Source organism: Balaenoptera borealis, assembly GCF_965194805.1.
Source record: "Balaenoptera borealis genome assembly, chromosome: 16".
Lineage (NCBI taxonomy): Eukaryota > Metazoa > Chordata > Mammalia > Artiodactyla > Balaenopteridae > Balaenoptera > Balaenoptera borealis.
Window position 1 is genome coordinate 74371229 of NC_138872.1, and position 13993 is coordinate 74385221.

Below are 13993 nucleotides of genomic sequence, written 5' to 3' on the forward strand. Positions count from 1 at the left end.
TCAAAATGGATCAGGACCTTAAATCTAAAGTGTAAAACTTACAGAAAACAGTTTTTAAAAGAAAAACATGCCATCCTTCTCACATGTGTCTGTCCCTTTATCCTTTTAGCCTTTCAGTATTCAGTTTGGACATCTCACCTCTGAGGCGTTCTCACTGGTCCTGGAAGGCTGGGCTGGGTTGGTCATCTGTCCCATGGGCTCCAGTAATACCATGCTGGACATTTGTCTTTTCTCTGCTTGCCCAGCATCTGAGTCTTTTCATGTTTGGGGAATTTCCCATTAAACGGGCTTTGTTTGATGTGAGGGCCCACTGCCTGCTACAGAAGCTAAGGAAGACAGATACTGTTTCCTGGTACCACGTGGTGGCAACTTGGGTATAAAAGTGTCATCTAGGATAGTCATTCCTTTCAGCCGGAGACTTTGAGTGTGGAGTGAGTGGTGGAGAGGGACTGGGACACGGAGAACTCATTCTTGTGCTGGTGGCAGCAGTATCTGCCATTCAAGGGTGGTGCTGGTGATGGTATCCAGAGAGGGGTAGTGTCTATAGTATATGGCTTCTGGGGGATTGAGTGGTGGTCCTGCTGCCAGCCTTCCTTCGTTCTTGCCTTTATAATGGGTCTGTGAGCTGTGAAATCCTTTCAATAAATTCTTTTTCTCTTTAGCCAGACTCTGTTTCTGTTGCTTGCAAAAGAATCGTAATTGATTCAATCAGACTATCATAATAGTATTGCACATTTTTCTTGCTTACTTGCCATTTCCTCCAAACAGATCATGGGTAGGGGCTCTGTCTTATTAGTCATTGTACATTCAGTACACAGCATGCTTGAAGTACATTAACTAATTGCTAAATAATGAATGAAACATGAAAGTCTTCAACTTGGTTTCTCCATTGGCGTGATATTGGTATTTAGTGGTAATTACTCTGTGACTTTTGCATGTGGTGCACTTTGTAGTTTTCAGTGTTACTTGCAAGATATAAATATTTTGTTTGCCTTCTTGAATATTTTATTGGGAACTTGGAAGAGAGTTTGTAGAAACAGTTATCCTGAACAATATTTTTCCTTCACTCTATTTTTCTTAGTGTAAGTACTAAGTGAGATGGACGGGGGAACCTCTTTTATCAGGACCAAAAAATAAGACTTTGTGATCAACTGACATAGTAACAAGCTGGTAGATTTTATGTGGACAGCACTGTAATATCAGTACACTGATGTATATTATACACTGTTATATATGTGTAAAGGCTCTCCATCTATGTCTCCTCGTTTGTGGTTCCCATTGTTAGTTCCATAGTATGTCAGTCACTTAGGCTCAAAACCTCAGTTATCTTGGATGACTTCGTCTGTTTTGCCCCTCTAATTGGGAATGGCACTGACTGTACCTCTTTAGTACCCTTCCCGTTTCCTCCACTAATGTTTTGAGCCAAGTCACCATGACCTTTCTTGCGTAACCTCCTCACAGGTTTCACTTTTACTGAATCAAGCCCATCTTGCACAGAGCTCCTGGATGGATCTTTCTGATGATACCTCAGGAAGCTCGATAGTATCTTGTGATTCCAACCCTGAGTTGATCTGCAGTGTTTCTTCAAATTACCTTTCTTACTGCACTTCCCGTGGTTTTACCAATCACATATTAAATAGTGTTCTTTTTTGGAATAATCTGTTTCTTGTGTACATGCTGTTTGCCCCCTCAACAGTCTCAGTATATTCAAATTCTACCATTCGGTTGACATAGAATATGCTCCAGGTTGCATTCCCTAACCCACCCTCCTTTATTCAATGCAGAGATACTCTTTCAGATGAGCGCTACACCACCCCCCCTATTCTGGGACCCTGTCTTATCTCTCCTTTGGCATTATATATTATTGTACTAATATTTGAGGCAGTTGGGTGGATTTGAAAATGAAAGCATCCATGGTCCTCGCTATAGAACTTTCAGAGTTAATGAATCATAGGTTTATCTCATTAGGTTGTAGAAAACCCAGAACAGTATCAAAACCCAGACACCATCAAAACACTATAAGGCTTTAATGTTAATTTTCTGCCTCATGCAGCTACCAGTAGGGGTATTTATGCTTACGAAACACATGGTTTCTTCTTTAAAATGATGCCTTGGTGTTTTGTTTCCTTGCTTTGAGGATTTTATTCAAATTATTGTTTGTTTTTTACTTTCACAGTCCATGCTCCGAGGGAGAGGAGGTTGCTATAAACATACATTCTATGGCATTGAAAGCCATCGTTGCATGGAAACTACCCCGAGCTTGGCATGTGCAAATAAATGTGTCTTCTGTTGGCGGTAAGTAAAAATGAATGGCCATGGTGACCAAATATGTAATGATCTGTAATAATCAATTTCTGCCCAACACTGCACTCAGATTTACCTAAAGCTCTGTTGTTTCTATAATTAATCCCCTTTTTCATTCCTAATGTTATATTTATGCATTTGTTGTTTTTTTTCTTGATCAGTTTTATCAGGAGCTTGCCAGTTTTTTTGTTTTTGTTTTTTTTTTTTTAAAGATGCTGCATTGGGTCTTCGTTGCTGCATGTGGGCTTTCTCTAGCTGCAGTGAGTTGGGGCTACTCTTCGTTGCGGTGTGTGGGCTTCTCATTGCGGTGGCTTCTCTTGTTGTGGAGCATGGACTCTAGGCGCGTGGGCTTCAGTAGTTGTGGCACGCGGGCTCAGTAGTTGTGGCTTGCGGGCTCTAGAGCGCAGGCTCAGTAGTTGTGGTACACGGGCTTAGTTGCTCCACGGCATGTGGGATCTTCCCAGACCAGTGGTTGAACCCGTGTCCCCTGCATCGGCAGGTGGCTTCTTAACCACTGAGCCACCAGGGAAGTCCTGCAAAAGTCTTTATTACTCCATTTTTGGAAAGATATTTGCACTGGGTATAGAATTCTGAGTTAACAAGTTTGTTTCCTTTAAGCATTCTTTCAGGTGTCATTATAGTTTCATCTGGCTTATTTGTTTTCTTTTTTTTTATTTTTATTTTTATTTATTTTTATTTGTTTTCTGATGAGTTGTCAGAAATAATTTTTAACCTTTGTTCTTAAGTAATGTGTCCTTTTTCTCTAAGTTGAAGGTTTTCTTATTTTCTTTTGTTTTCATTAGTTTAGATACCGTATTTTTAGGCTGTTTTAAAATATCCTGGTTGTTGTTTTGCGAGTTTCTTCGATCTGTGGTTAATGGTTTCTCATTAACTTTGGAAAATTGTTGGCCATACTTTTTCTACATTTTTTTCTGCTTTGTTCTCTGTTTCCTTTCTGGGATTTCAATTAGGTCTTCCCATTGCACTGCCTCTCAGAGAGGGTCTTGCAACAATATTCTACTGGTGGTCGTTACTGGATGCTCATTGACCTGGTGTTGTATGGCTGTGAGAGGGGTGCACGTTTTATATTGTCCCGAGTAAGTCTCAGTCTTGGCCAGGCACTTGCCATCTACCCCTCTCTGCTAGGTGTCATGACTCAAAATGAGTTGTAAACTACAGCTATAAATAGCTGAGCTTTTTGTAGGAAACCAACCCTGATTTTATAATTATATGGACTCCCTCATAGGCGGTAACTAGCTGAGATTTAATGCAGGGCGTCCTTTAGAACTTCTGCCTCTTTTTTCTAGGCACCACACCAATCCAGTGGGTACTGAATGGCGGTGGAAGATGGACCAGGCTGAAATGATCTTAAAGGAAGCCATTGAAAACCATCAGAACATGATGAAGCAGTTTAGAGGTATTTATTGCCCCTCTACAAAGGGATGCTAATAGCCTGAATTAAATTGGCAGAGGAATTGCCTCCTTTGGCAGGATTTTGTCCTTGCTGGCAAATTCTCGTATAGGAAAGTGAAAACTCTGTAGAAATATTATATAAGTTTTGGCCTTTTTAGTTTTTACTAATAACTTTATATCTTATATGATGGGAGAATTAAAAAACTTAATTCAAAGCTTAGCTATTTATAATATGGTACACTCAGCCTGTAAGTTTTGCCTGGGAATATATCCTCATTCTTCCTAAAAACTTTTGCTATTGTTCTGTCTTGGTGGGTACAAAGCAGCCTTGGGAATGGACTGAAAATTTTAGAACACTGGAAAATTCTTAAGTAATATCAGTTAGTATTGGGAAAGCATTTTTGAATAAATGCCTTACAAAAAAGGAAGGTTAATATTAATCAGATTTCCTCTACATGATCCACAGTGATGTGTAGAATTCTGCCACTCAGTTTCTAGAATTTCCTGATCTAGTTGTGTCTCGTAGTTCAAAGTATTTGACTCTACTGGAGATTGCTGGTTCTCAAGCTTTAGTGTGCATCAGAATCGTGCATTAAAGTAGAGATTCCTGGTCTCCTTCCCCAGAGAATGATTCAGTAAGTCTGAGGTAGCAACCAAGAATGTGCATTTTGAGCAGATTTCCTGGTGGTATCGATGTTGTTGAACTGGGGACCGTACTTTGAGACCCACTACCATAGATAGATGTGGAGGACTTGTAAAGTGATATAACGACAGCTGCAGATGATCAACTGAAATAAATCTATTAGGTTCCCTGTTAAATGTGCATGCCTCTGTCTCCACCTGCCACTTGTTAGTCCTCTCCCCTTTATTCTCCTTTCCTTTCATATACAACAACAAAAAAGATGAATTCCAACCAAGGTTGTTTTGACATAGGCACTCTTGTGGTGCTAGCATCATCAATGGGAGTCTTTATAAACCCCAGTAATTAGCATTTTGAAGATCAGGTGATTCTTTCATGCAAAGAAATTCGTTCGGTCAGGTCACTGCTTCTTGAGATCACAGTGCTTCTGATGTTGTTTTCCTAACATCACCCAGCAGTTCTCCAGGTCTCAGCAGACACTGCCTGGGTGTCCGACAAATTTAATTCAATCCTGACACTGTCTGGAGATAGCATCAGGCCCCGCAGGTTAAGGATTCAGTCCTATAAGACTGCCCCCCACTTCAGATGTCAATCACAAGTCTGGGATGTTACCTGTGCTTCTGACCAACTGGCTATAAATTCGAAGTTCCGGCACCCTCCTCCTTGGATTCCTGGTTTGTTAGAGTGGCTCACAGAACAGAGAAACATTTACTTATTTTTACCATTTTATTATAAAGGATATATAGAGGTCACAGAAGAACAGCCAGGTGGAGAAGTACATCTGGAAGGGTCCCGAGGCCAGGAGCTTCTGTCCCCATGGAGTTGGCCACCCTCCTGGCATGTTCACCAACCCAGAAGCTCATCAAATCTTGTTCAAGAGGTTACAGAGCTTAATTTGTAGCCCCCTCTTCCCTTTCTCACAGGTCTGTGTGGTTGAAAGTTCCAGTCCCTTAAACACTTGGTCTTTCTGGTGACCAGCCCCAGCCTGAGACTATTTAGGGATCCTACCCTATGTCACCCCATTTGCATAAATTTAGGTATGCTCAAAGGGGGCTCCTTATGAAGGACAAAAGACACTCCTACCACTCAGGAAATCCCAGGGGTTCTAGGAGCTTTGTGTCGGGAACCAGGAACAAAGACCAAATCTATTTGTTATTTTTTACCGCAGTACTTATTATTACTATTCTGATTTCCTAGGAGAAATTGGGAAAGCAATGCAAATAATGATTCAAGATCAATAATAATTTATAAAGGATAGTCAATTATACCTTTATTTTATTCTTTATGAATTTTCTAGGGAAAGTTGCCCTGTACATATTTGTGTGTGTCTATGTATGTGCTAACCTATTGTACATCTTCAGAGATGCTAATAAATATTTTAATATTTCATCTTGGCTTTTAGTCTCAAGCATTTTTTTTTTTTGAACAAGTCATTTTCTCTTATTTGGATAAAGCAGTGTCTCTTACCAGTCTTTTGGAAAATTAAATGAAACTGTATGGTGAAGAACTAGGAAGTCTCCACATCAGGAACTAATTAGCTTTTCTTAGACTGTTTGTTGATTTAGTTAATATTATTGATTGTTGATCTTCAAATAAACCATATGCCTTTTAAATAAATTTCAAGGCAAAGTCTTGTTTTCTTTTGGATAGTTACTAGTCAGAATTCTCCAGAGAAACAGAGTCAACAGGATGCTGTTTGGGTGTGTGTATATATATAGAGAGAGATAGATTGATAGAGTGAGATTGGCTTAAGGAATTGGATCATGTAATCGTGCAGGTTTGGCCAATCAAAAAGATAGATAAAAATAATCCATTGGGGTAGACCAGCAGGCTAGAAATTTAAGGAAGAATTGCAGTTCAGATGCAGAGGCAGTCTGCTGGCAGAATTCCTTCTTGCTTGGGGGAGGTCAGCCTTTGTTCTTTTAAGGCTTTCAGTTGATTGGGTGAGGCCCACCCACATTAGAGAGGGCAGTCTGCTTTACTCAAAGCCCACTGACTTAAACGTTAATCTCATCCAAAAGACACCTTCACGGCAACATCCAGAATAATGTTTGACCAAATATCTGGGCACCATGGCCCAGCCAAGTTGACACATAAAATGAACCATCCCTGGTAATAATATCAGAAGCAGGGAAATGCCAGTAATTTTATCTTTAGGGTCTAATCAGTTTGTTTTGGTTTAGTGCCTAAAGAGCCAGTTGAACCCTTAAATAATGGGGTGATGGCTGAAGATGTGTTTCCTGGACATCTGGGAATCTCCCTGAATAAACTGTGTCCCAGGGGGTTTGTATGGGAGGAAGCAGCCCTGAGGAGTAGACATTCATTTTTCCATTCCGAGGTGTCCTTGATACAGAATGACAATCTGAGTTTTGACGGTAATTTTTCTGACAGGAGTATTTTTGCAAGTGCACTTTAAATGGAAATAAGAGATGAATAAATCATGAGGCTGCCTTTCTTCGTGTTAATAACGTGTTAGGTGAGGTCGGTGAACACATAGTTTTTGTTGTCTGCCTAGCTTGTTGGAGGATGCAGAAAGGTGTACCTGGTTAGTAACCTTGTGCTTGCCTTTGTTTTTTTTTAATATTTATTTTTATTTATTATTTATTTATTTATGCTGCACTGGGTCTCAGTTGCGGCACGCAGGATCTTTAGTTGCAGCATGTGGACTTCTTAGTTGAGGCATGCGGACTCCTAGTTGCAGCATGCATGCGGGATCTAGTTCCCCGACCAGGGATCGAACCCGGGCTCCCCCCACCCCTGACATTGGAAGGGTGGAGTCTTACCCACTGGACCACCAGGGAAATCTCACCTTGTGCTTGCTTTAATCAGTAGGCATCTCAGATGGTTTGTCTTTAGGTATCCATAGCGTAAGAGACAAAAGAGTTTTAAAACATATATATATATATATATATTGTCTTGTAGGGGGAGGACAGATACAGGATTGCAGGGAGAAAGAAAGAGCATGTCTGTGAACAAGTGAATCCTGAGTAGGGGTGAGAATGCCTAAGGGGGTGAGGATGACCGCCAAACATTCAACAACTGCCATTCATTTCATCCTTAAAAACAGCTTTAACAGAGTATCTACTTTGCCCTTGTAAGTCTCACAAAGGATTCTTTTTGCATACCTTAATTGACTTGACAAAATGTTACCATGTCAGCAAATCATGTCTTTATATAATCGACAATAAATTTTCTAGAAAGGTTTCCAAATTGGAACTGGTTGATATTTGTACACTGACACTCTTCAGGGTACCAAAGCAGTTTTTCTTTAAAGTAGTTGTAGAAAACAGGTGTATATTTGAAGGTGTGATGGGCAGTAGACAGGTCAGCACATGGGCATAAAGGAGCTCTCATTCATTATATTTTCACTAAGATGAGAACTTCCTTAGTTTCCAATTTTTGGATGGTGGTGACTATTTGTTAATGCTTTTTACTTTATTCTGTGCTTAATCAAGACATTACTTTTTTGAAAATCTGTCTCATTGCTATAATAACCAAAGCAAATCCTGCTGTGAAACTATAGTATTAGAAAAGGAAAAAAAAAAAAACCTAGTTACCAAAGGATGAAATACATAATTTATAAGAATCCAAAGTTCTTCTGGAAAACTGGGGTGGTCTATGATACAAAAATGTTAATTTTTTTCTTTTTATTATAACTTTGGCAAAATGATAGAATTTTAATATTTCAGAGTATTAGTTATGTTTTCTATGTTCTTGGCTCTTGGCAGAAAGTAATCTGGTGTTCAAATTGATGGTTGTTTTCTGTGGGCAGTCAACTTGGCAGTGAGATTTTATAACTTCACTCAGTCTTTATCAATGGTTATAATCTAAAGTTTTCTTTTTTAATGAACCTGAATTCCTCCTGCAATCAGTGAAATCTCTATGTTCTATCTTTTATTCATCCTTCAGGGTATAAATAAAACAGGTCACCCTCCTTTCTGGATAGTCAGCTTCAGGGTGAGGATGGTGAGACTCATGCAAGTCACTCTACCTCTTCTGAGCCGTGTACCATCACCTGGGTGCAGCTCTGACACACATCCTACTTCTGGATGCTAAAGATGCAGGAATGTAACTCTAGATTTCATATCAGCCCCTGGTGGAGAGTCTGTTTTTTTTTCCTAGTTCCACATTTATTCCTTTTTTAAAACTTACAGTGCTTTATTTTTACCCTTTAATATACCATGGTTATCTTTCCTTACTAATAACATGAATCGATCTGATTTCTGTTTTTTAAATTATTATTTATTTATTTATTTTTGGCTGCGTTGGGTCTTCTTTGCTGCACTCGGGCTTTCTCTAGTTGCGGTGAGCGGGAGCTACTCTTCGTTGCCGTGCGCAGGCTTCTCACTGCGGTGGCTTCTCTTGTTGCAGAGCACGGGCTCTAGGCGCGTGGGCTTCAGTAGTTGTGGCAGTGGGCTCTAGAGCGCAGGCTCAGTAGTTGTGGCACATGGGCTTAGTTGCTCCTTGGCATGTGGGATCTTACCGGACCAGGGCTCGAACCCGTGTCCCCTGCATTGGCAGGCGGATTCTTAACCACTGCACCACCAGGGAAGCCCTGATTTCTTTTTTAATCTAAACGTCTTAAAAAATCGCATTATGAAAATGTCCAAGTATACACAAAATAGAATGGCACAATAAACCCCCATATCCTTTTCTTCCCTATTTAAAAATTGTCAAAATTTTGCCATACTTACTTCTCTATCTCCCCTTTTTTCTTTGAAGTAATTAAGACAAATCCCAAGTATCACATTTGCCTTCAAACTTCAATATGAATCTCTTTTAAGCATTAGATTTTTTTCATAAACACAATATCATTATCACAGCTAATAAAATTATTTTTTTTAACATGACTGTTTTCTTCCAGGTTTACTGAGGTACAGTTGACATATAGCATTGTGTACGTTTAAGGTGTACAACATGACAATTTGATATATAGACAGACTGTGAAATAATTACCACAATATGTTTAGTTCCATTTCCTTCTTAGTTTGTCATTTTCTGGGTATCTTCACTTTAGCCTTTCCTTAGAGGTCACTCATTAATAATTTCCCTTACTCTAGCTTGGAGTCCTGTTTTACAGGGTGCTTTCCTAGCCCGTGATGATCACCCGCTCTCTCCTGTGGGTCTGGTTCAGTCATTTGATGATCGTATTTTTGTGTAGGGTGAGACTTGTTGTGGGTACTCAGAGGTTGTTTTTGCCTCTGAGTGTCCAGCTTTAGCTGAGTGGCCAGCCTTGAGCACATTTTGAAGATATACTCATCTTTTAAACATTTCCTTTTCATGCATCTATTCTCAATCCCAAGGGCAATCATTGTCTTTTCAGTTATTTCATTGATCATTAAGCCAGCTTTCTTCTCATGACTTTTATTAGCTTTCCCTTTATATGCATGCAAAATTAACTTTACATTGATTACAAGTAGGTCAGAATTACAGTGCAACTCGGCCTTTTTTCAAAATGCTCACTGCCCCCCCCCTCCAATTACCACCATGGCAGGGAGAAATAGTTTTCAGAGAATGGAGTTCAGGTTTTTTTAGCTCAGCTTCCCATCAGTTCAGCTGACATCAAGTGAGTGAACACTCTTTGTGAGGAACGTCCTTGGTGCGGAAGGTGCAAAGGTGAAGATGACATCGTTTGTTGCTAGATGTTTTTATCTATAGTTTAAGCTAGAAGTGAAGTAATGCGAAAAATAAAGGGTCTCCAACAGATGGTCCTCAGGAACGAGGTGTGCTAAAGTACACATCCAAAAGGAATGTTGGGGAGGCAGGGAAGAGAACACCACCTGCTAATTGTTTTCCGAAGCTTATTTATGAAATAAACATCATAGTAGAAGTGGCTGTATCAAAGATATATTATTTATGACTTTCAGCCAGGAGGGGTTCTTAGGAACATCTTTGGCCAGGAACTATGTTGTTATTTGAGAAGAAAGAAGAAAATGTTTTATTTCTGACTGGTCCAATCTTTAGAAAGAGGAATACTCACACATATCAATTATACCTCAGTTTAAAAAAAGGCATAAGAAAGTATTCAGAATAGAGGGGGGGGGTTAATCAACCTCCCCCCCAAAAAACCCCAAAGAAATAGGAATACTCTACATTGAACCTTATATCATTTTTAAAAATTTAATTTATTTATTTTTGGCTGCGTTGGGTCTTCGTTGCTGTGCGTGGGCTTTCTCTAGTTGTGGCCAGCGGGGGCTACTCTTCATTGTGGTGCTCGGGCTTCTCATTGTGATGGCTTCTCTTGTTGTGGAGCATGGGCTCTAGGCACATGGGCTTCAGTAGTTGTGGCACGCGGGCTCAGTAGTTGTGGCTCGCGGGGTCAAGAGCGCAGGCTCAGTAGTTGTGGCGCACGGGCCTAGTTGCTCCATGGCATGTGGGATCTTCCCGGACCAGGGCTTGAACCCGTGTCCCCTGTGTTGGCAGGCAGATTCCTAACCACTGCACCACCAGGGAAGCCCGAACCTTATATCATTTTTATTTCTGGGTTATTCAGCTTATTGCTATGACCTTAGGATAAAAATTCTGGAATCTTAAGTTTCTGCTTTGGCATCTTTCAGTGAGATAAAGTGTGCTTCCTAGTTAATATGATGACTGTAGTGACTGTTCAGGATCAGGAAGCTGTTCAGGCTAAGGGAAATGTCACAAAACTTGCTTAAGAAAAAACAAAAACAAAAAAAACTTAACAACGACAACAAAAAAAAACAAACTCCAAACCAAAAAACAAAAACAAAAACAACAAAAAAACAAAACCAAAGCAGAGTTTAGAGGTGAAAGGGATAAGGTTTAGGGAAACATGAAGTGAACAGACGCTGTGTGTGTGAGTGAGAGAGAGACAGAGACAGAGAGACAGACACACACAGTGGGAAATATCCCTATAGATGTGCTACTGAAATGTAGCGTCTGCTGTTGCCTGGGCTGTCCTCCTGCTCCAGGACTGCTTTCCATTAGAAATTTGGGGGATGTCTTATTTTCTGACATATTTCTTTGAGGACAGTGAAAGACAGCATGAGGTTGAGTCCCTGAGGGCCTTGTTTTTGGGGGAGCACTGTAATCGCCTCTGACAGTGAGCATGAAATAGAAATGTGCTTCTTGAAGGAGAGAACTAAGGTTTTACATATTCTCAGTGCCTTACTTTTGAGAAAATTAAGATAATTTTAAAATCCCAGAATTATTCTTTTAGAAGGCTTATCCACAGGCTTTTTTTGGTATTGGTTTTTGTTTGTTTTTGTAGTGGTCTGATATTTATTAGCTGTAGCTCTCAGAGAAGATGGCAGTTGATCTCTTTGCCTTTAAGTTTTCCTCATTCTTCCCTGGTACTGTCTTTTGTTGGTCCCTCTTCCTTTCCTCAGATATGTGATTGCGTAGACTTCAGTCCTTGGTCCTCTTCTCTAACTGCCCTTCTTGCCTTGGTAATCTGGTTCGGGCCCTTGGATAGAAATACCATCCATTTCGCAAAAATGTTTATTTCCACCTAGGCCTTTCTCCCAGAATCCAAACTTGAATGTTGGACACACATTCAGCTATCTAACAGACATATTAAACTTCACGTGTCCAAAATTGAACACATGGTATCTACCTCCACCCCCTTTCCCACCCCCCCCAATACTTGTTACCCCCATGTTACCCCTAAGGCTTTCTTACCGCCAACTTGTCTCAATTGATGGTGACTCTTGCTTAGGCCAAAAACTTTATGGAAATCATTGACACCTCTCTGTCTCTCATAACCTACATCCAATCCATTAGAAAATCCTTCAAACATACCTTCAAAATAGAGCCTTTGACTATACCTTTGAAATAGGCCCAGCTGATAAGCCCTTCTTGCCACCTCCACTGCCACCACCTTGGTCCAAGCCACCAACATCTCTTGCTTAGATTATGTAATATCCTTGTGGCAGGTTAGCCTCTCTGCTTGCCCCTCTGTTCTCAACATAGCACCCAACGTGATCCACCCTGCTTAGGCCACCCTTCTCAAAACCCTGCCGTGGCCACATCCGTGTTGCTCAGATTCCGTGGACATGTCAGCATCTCCCTGCTGTCTCAGGGGTGGGGGAGGGGAGGCAGGAGAGGCAGGCAGGCACACTCGGTGTGACTTTATGTAAATACGTAGTAATTTCTGTCTGACTTTTTTGCTTTTTCATTTGTCTAAAAGCGTTTCTATATGGTACCAATCCTTCTTCCACCACTTGCTTTAGTTTCAGTGCCCGTATCATAGGAGGGTCCATGTCGTAAAAGAAGTCAAAAGCAGTCTTGAATAATCGAACGCTTCTGAGATTGCCTCGTGTCCATTTGGCTTCTGGCACTGCTTCTTCTCTGTCTTCTTCCTCGTCGTCTGGCACTGGTTAGGAAGCGCTCATCTCCGTGCAGTCACCTTCTGTTCGCTCCTCTGGTGTGATGTCTGCTAGCTCTTGAATTTCTCCAAGACCCATATCTTGAAGCCCCACCTTTTTTTGTTGTTGTTGTTAACTCTATCCACAATCTCTTTGGTGATTTCCTTGATTGGCTCTGTCGTAAATCCTGTGAAGTCATGCCCAACAAATGGACACAGCTTTCTGTAGCAGGAATTTATTGTTTTTGGCTTGATGGCTTTCACACATTTTTCTAGAGTAAGGATGGCCTCTTCAGTGGTGTAATCCTTTCAGACTTTCCTAATGTTCTGTCCGTCAGGGATCTGACAGTCCTTTCCATAGAGTACCATGTGTAATGAGCCTTAAAGGTCCTTCTGACCCCCTGATCTAGAGGCTGAATTAGAGACGTTGTGTTTGGGGGCAAGGAGACCACTTTGACGCCTTTGCTGTTGAACTCATGGGGTCTGGATGGCCAAGGGCATTGTCCAATATCAAAAGAACTTTAAAAGACAGTCCCTCACCAGCAAGGTACTTCCTGACCTCAGGGGCAAAGCATCCATGGAATCAGTCCAGAAAAAGTGTTCTCATCGTCCAGGCCTTCTTTTTGTACAACCAAAAGACTGGCAGCTGGTGTTTATCTTTTCCCTCCAAGGCTCAGGGGTTAGCAGCTTTATAGAGAAGGGCAGTCGTGATCGTAAACCCGACTGCATTTGCACAGAACGGTAGAGTTAGCCTACCCCTTCCTGCCTTAAATCCTGGTGCTGGCTTCTCTTCCTTACTAATAAATGTCCTTTGAGGCTTTTTTTTTTTGCACCCCAGAATAGAGCAGTTTTGACTACATTAAAAACCCGTTCCGGCAGATATCCTTTCTTCTCAATGATTTTCTTTGCTGGGAATTCCTTTGCTGCCTCTTGGTTGGCAGAAGCTGCTTCTCCTGTTACCTTGACATGTTAAAAACCAAACGTCTTTCTAAAATCATCAAACCATCCTTTGCTGGCATTACATTCTCAAGCTTTAGATCCTTCACCTTCCTTTTGCTTTAAGTTGTCATATAATGACTTTACCTTTTGACTCATATTCGTCTATAGGTATGCCTTTTTTATAACAATCCTGCACCCACATAAAAGCTGCATTTTCAATGTGAGATACAAAGGCATTTGGCAAAAAGCGCAAGGTTTTCACGCCTGCTGGTGTAGCTGCAGCGACAGCTTCATGAATTTCCTTTTCTTTTTTTTAACAATGGTCCTTACACTGGACTCATTTATCTTGAAGTGGCAGGCAACGGCAGCTG

General features: G+C 40.8%; 1 protein-coding gene across 4 annotated transcripts in view; it reads left to right on the forward strand.

Annotated features, from left to right (window-relative positions):
• LOC309612626 (S-adenosyl-L-methionine-dependent tRNA 4-demethylwyosine synthase TYW1) overlaps nt 1-13993 on the forward strand; it is a 214294-nt gene that overhangs the window by 55841 nt on the left and 144460 nt on the right. For all 4 annotated transcript variants that reach the window (XM_082358575.1, XM_082358572.1, XM_082358574.1 and 1 more), the window contains exons 10-11: nt 2177-2295; nt 3612-3721. In XM_082358575.1, coding sequence (XP_082214701.1) covers nt 2177-2295; nt 3612-3721 — 229 coding nt within the window. The remainder of the gene's footprint in view (nt 1-2176; nt 2296-3611; nt 3722-13993) is intronic.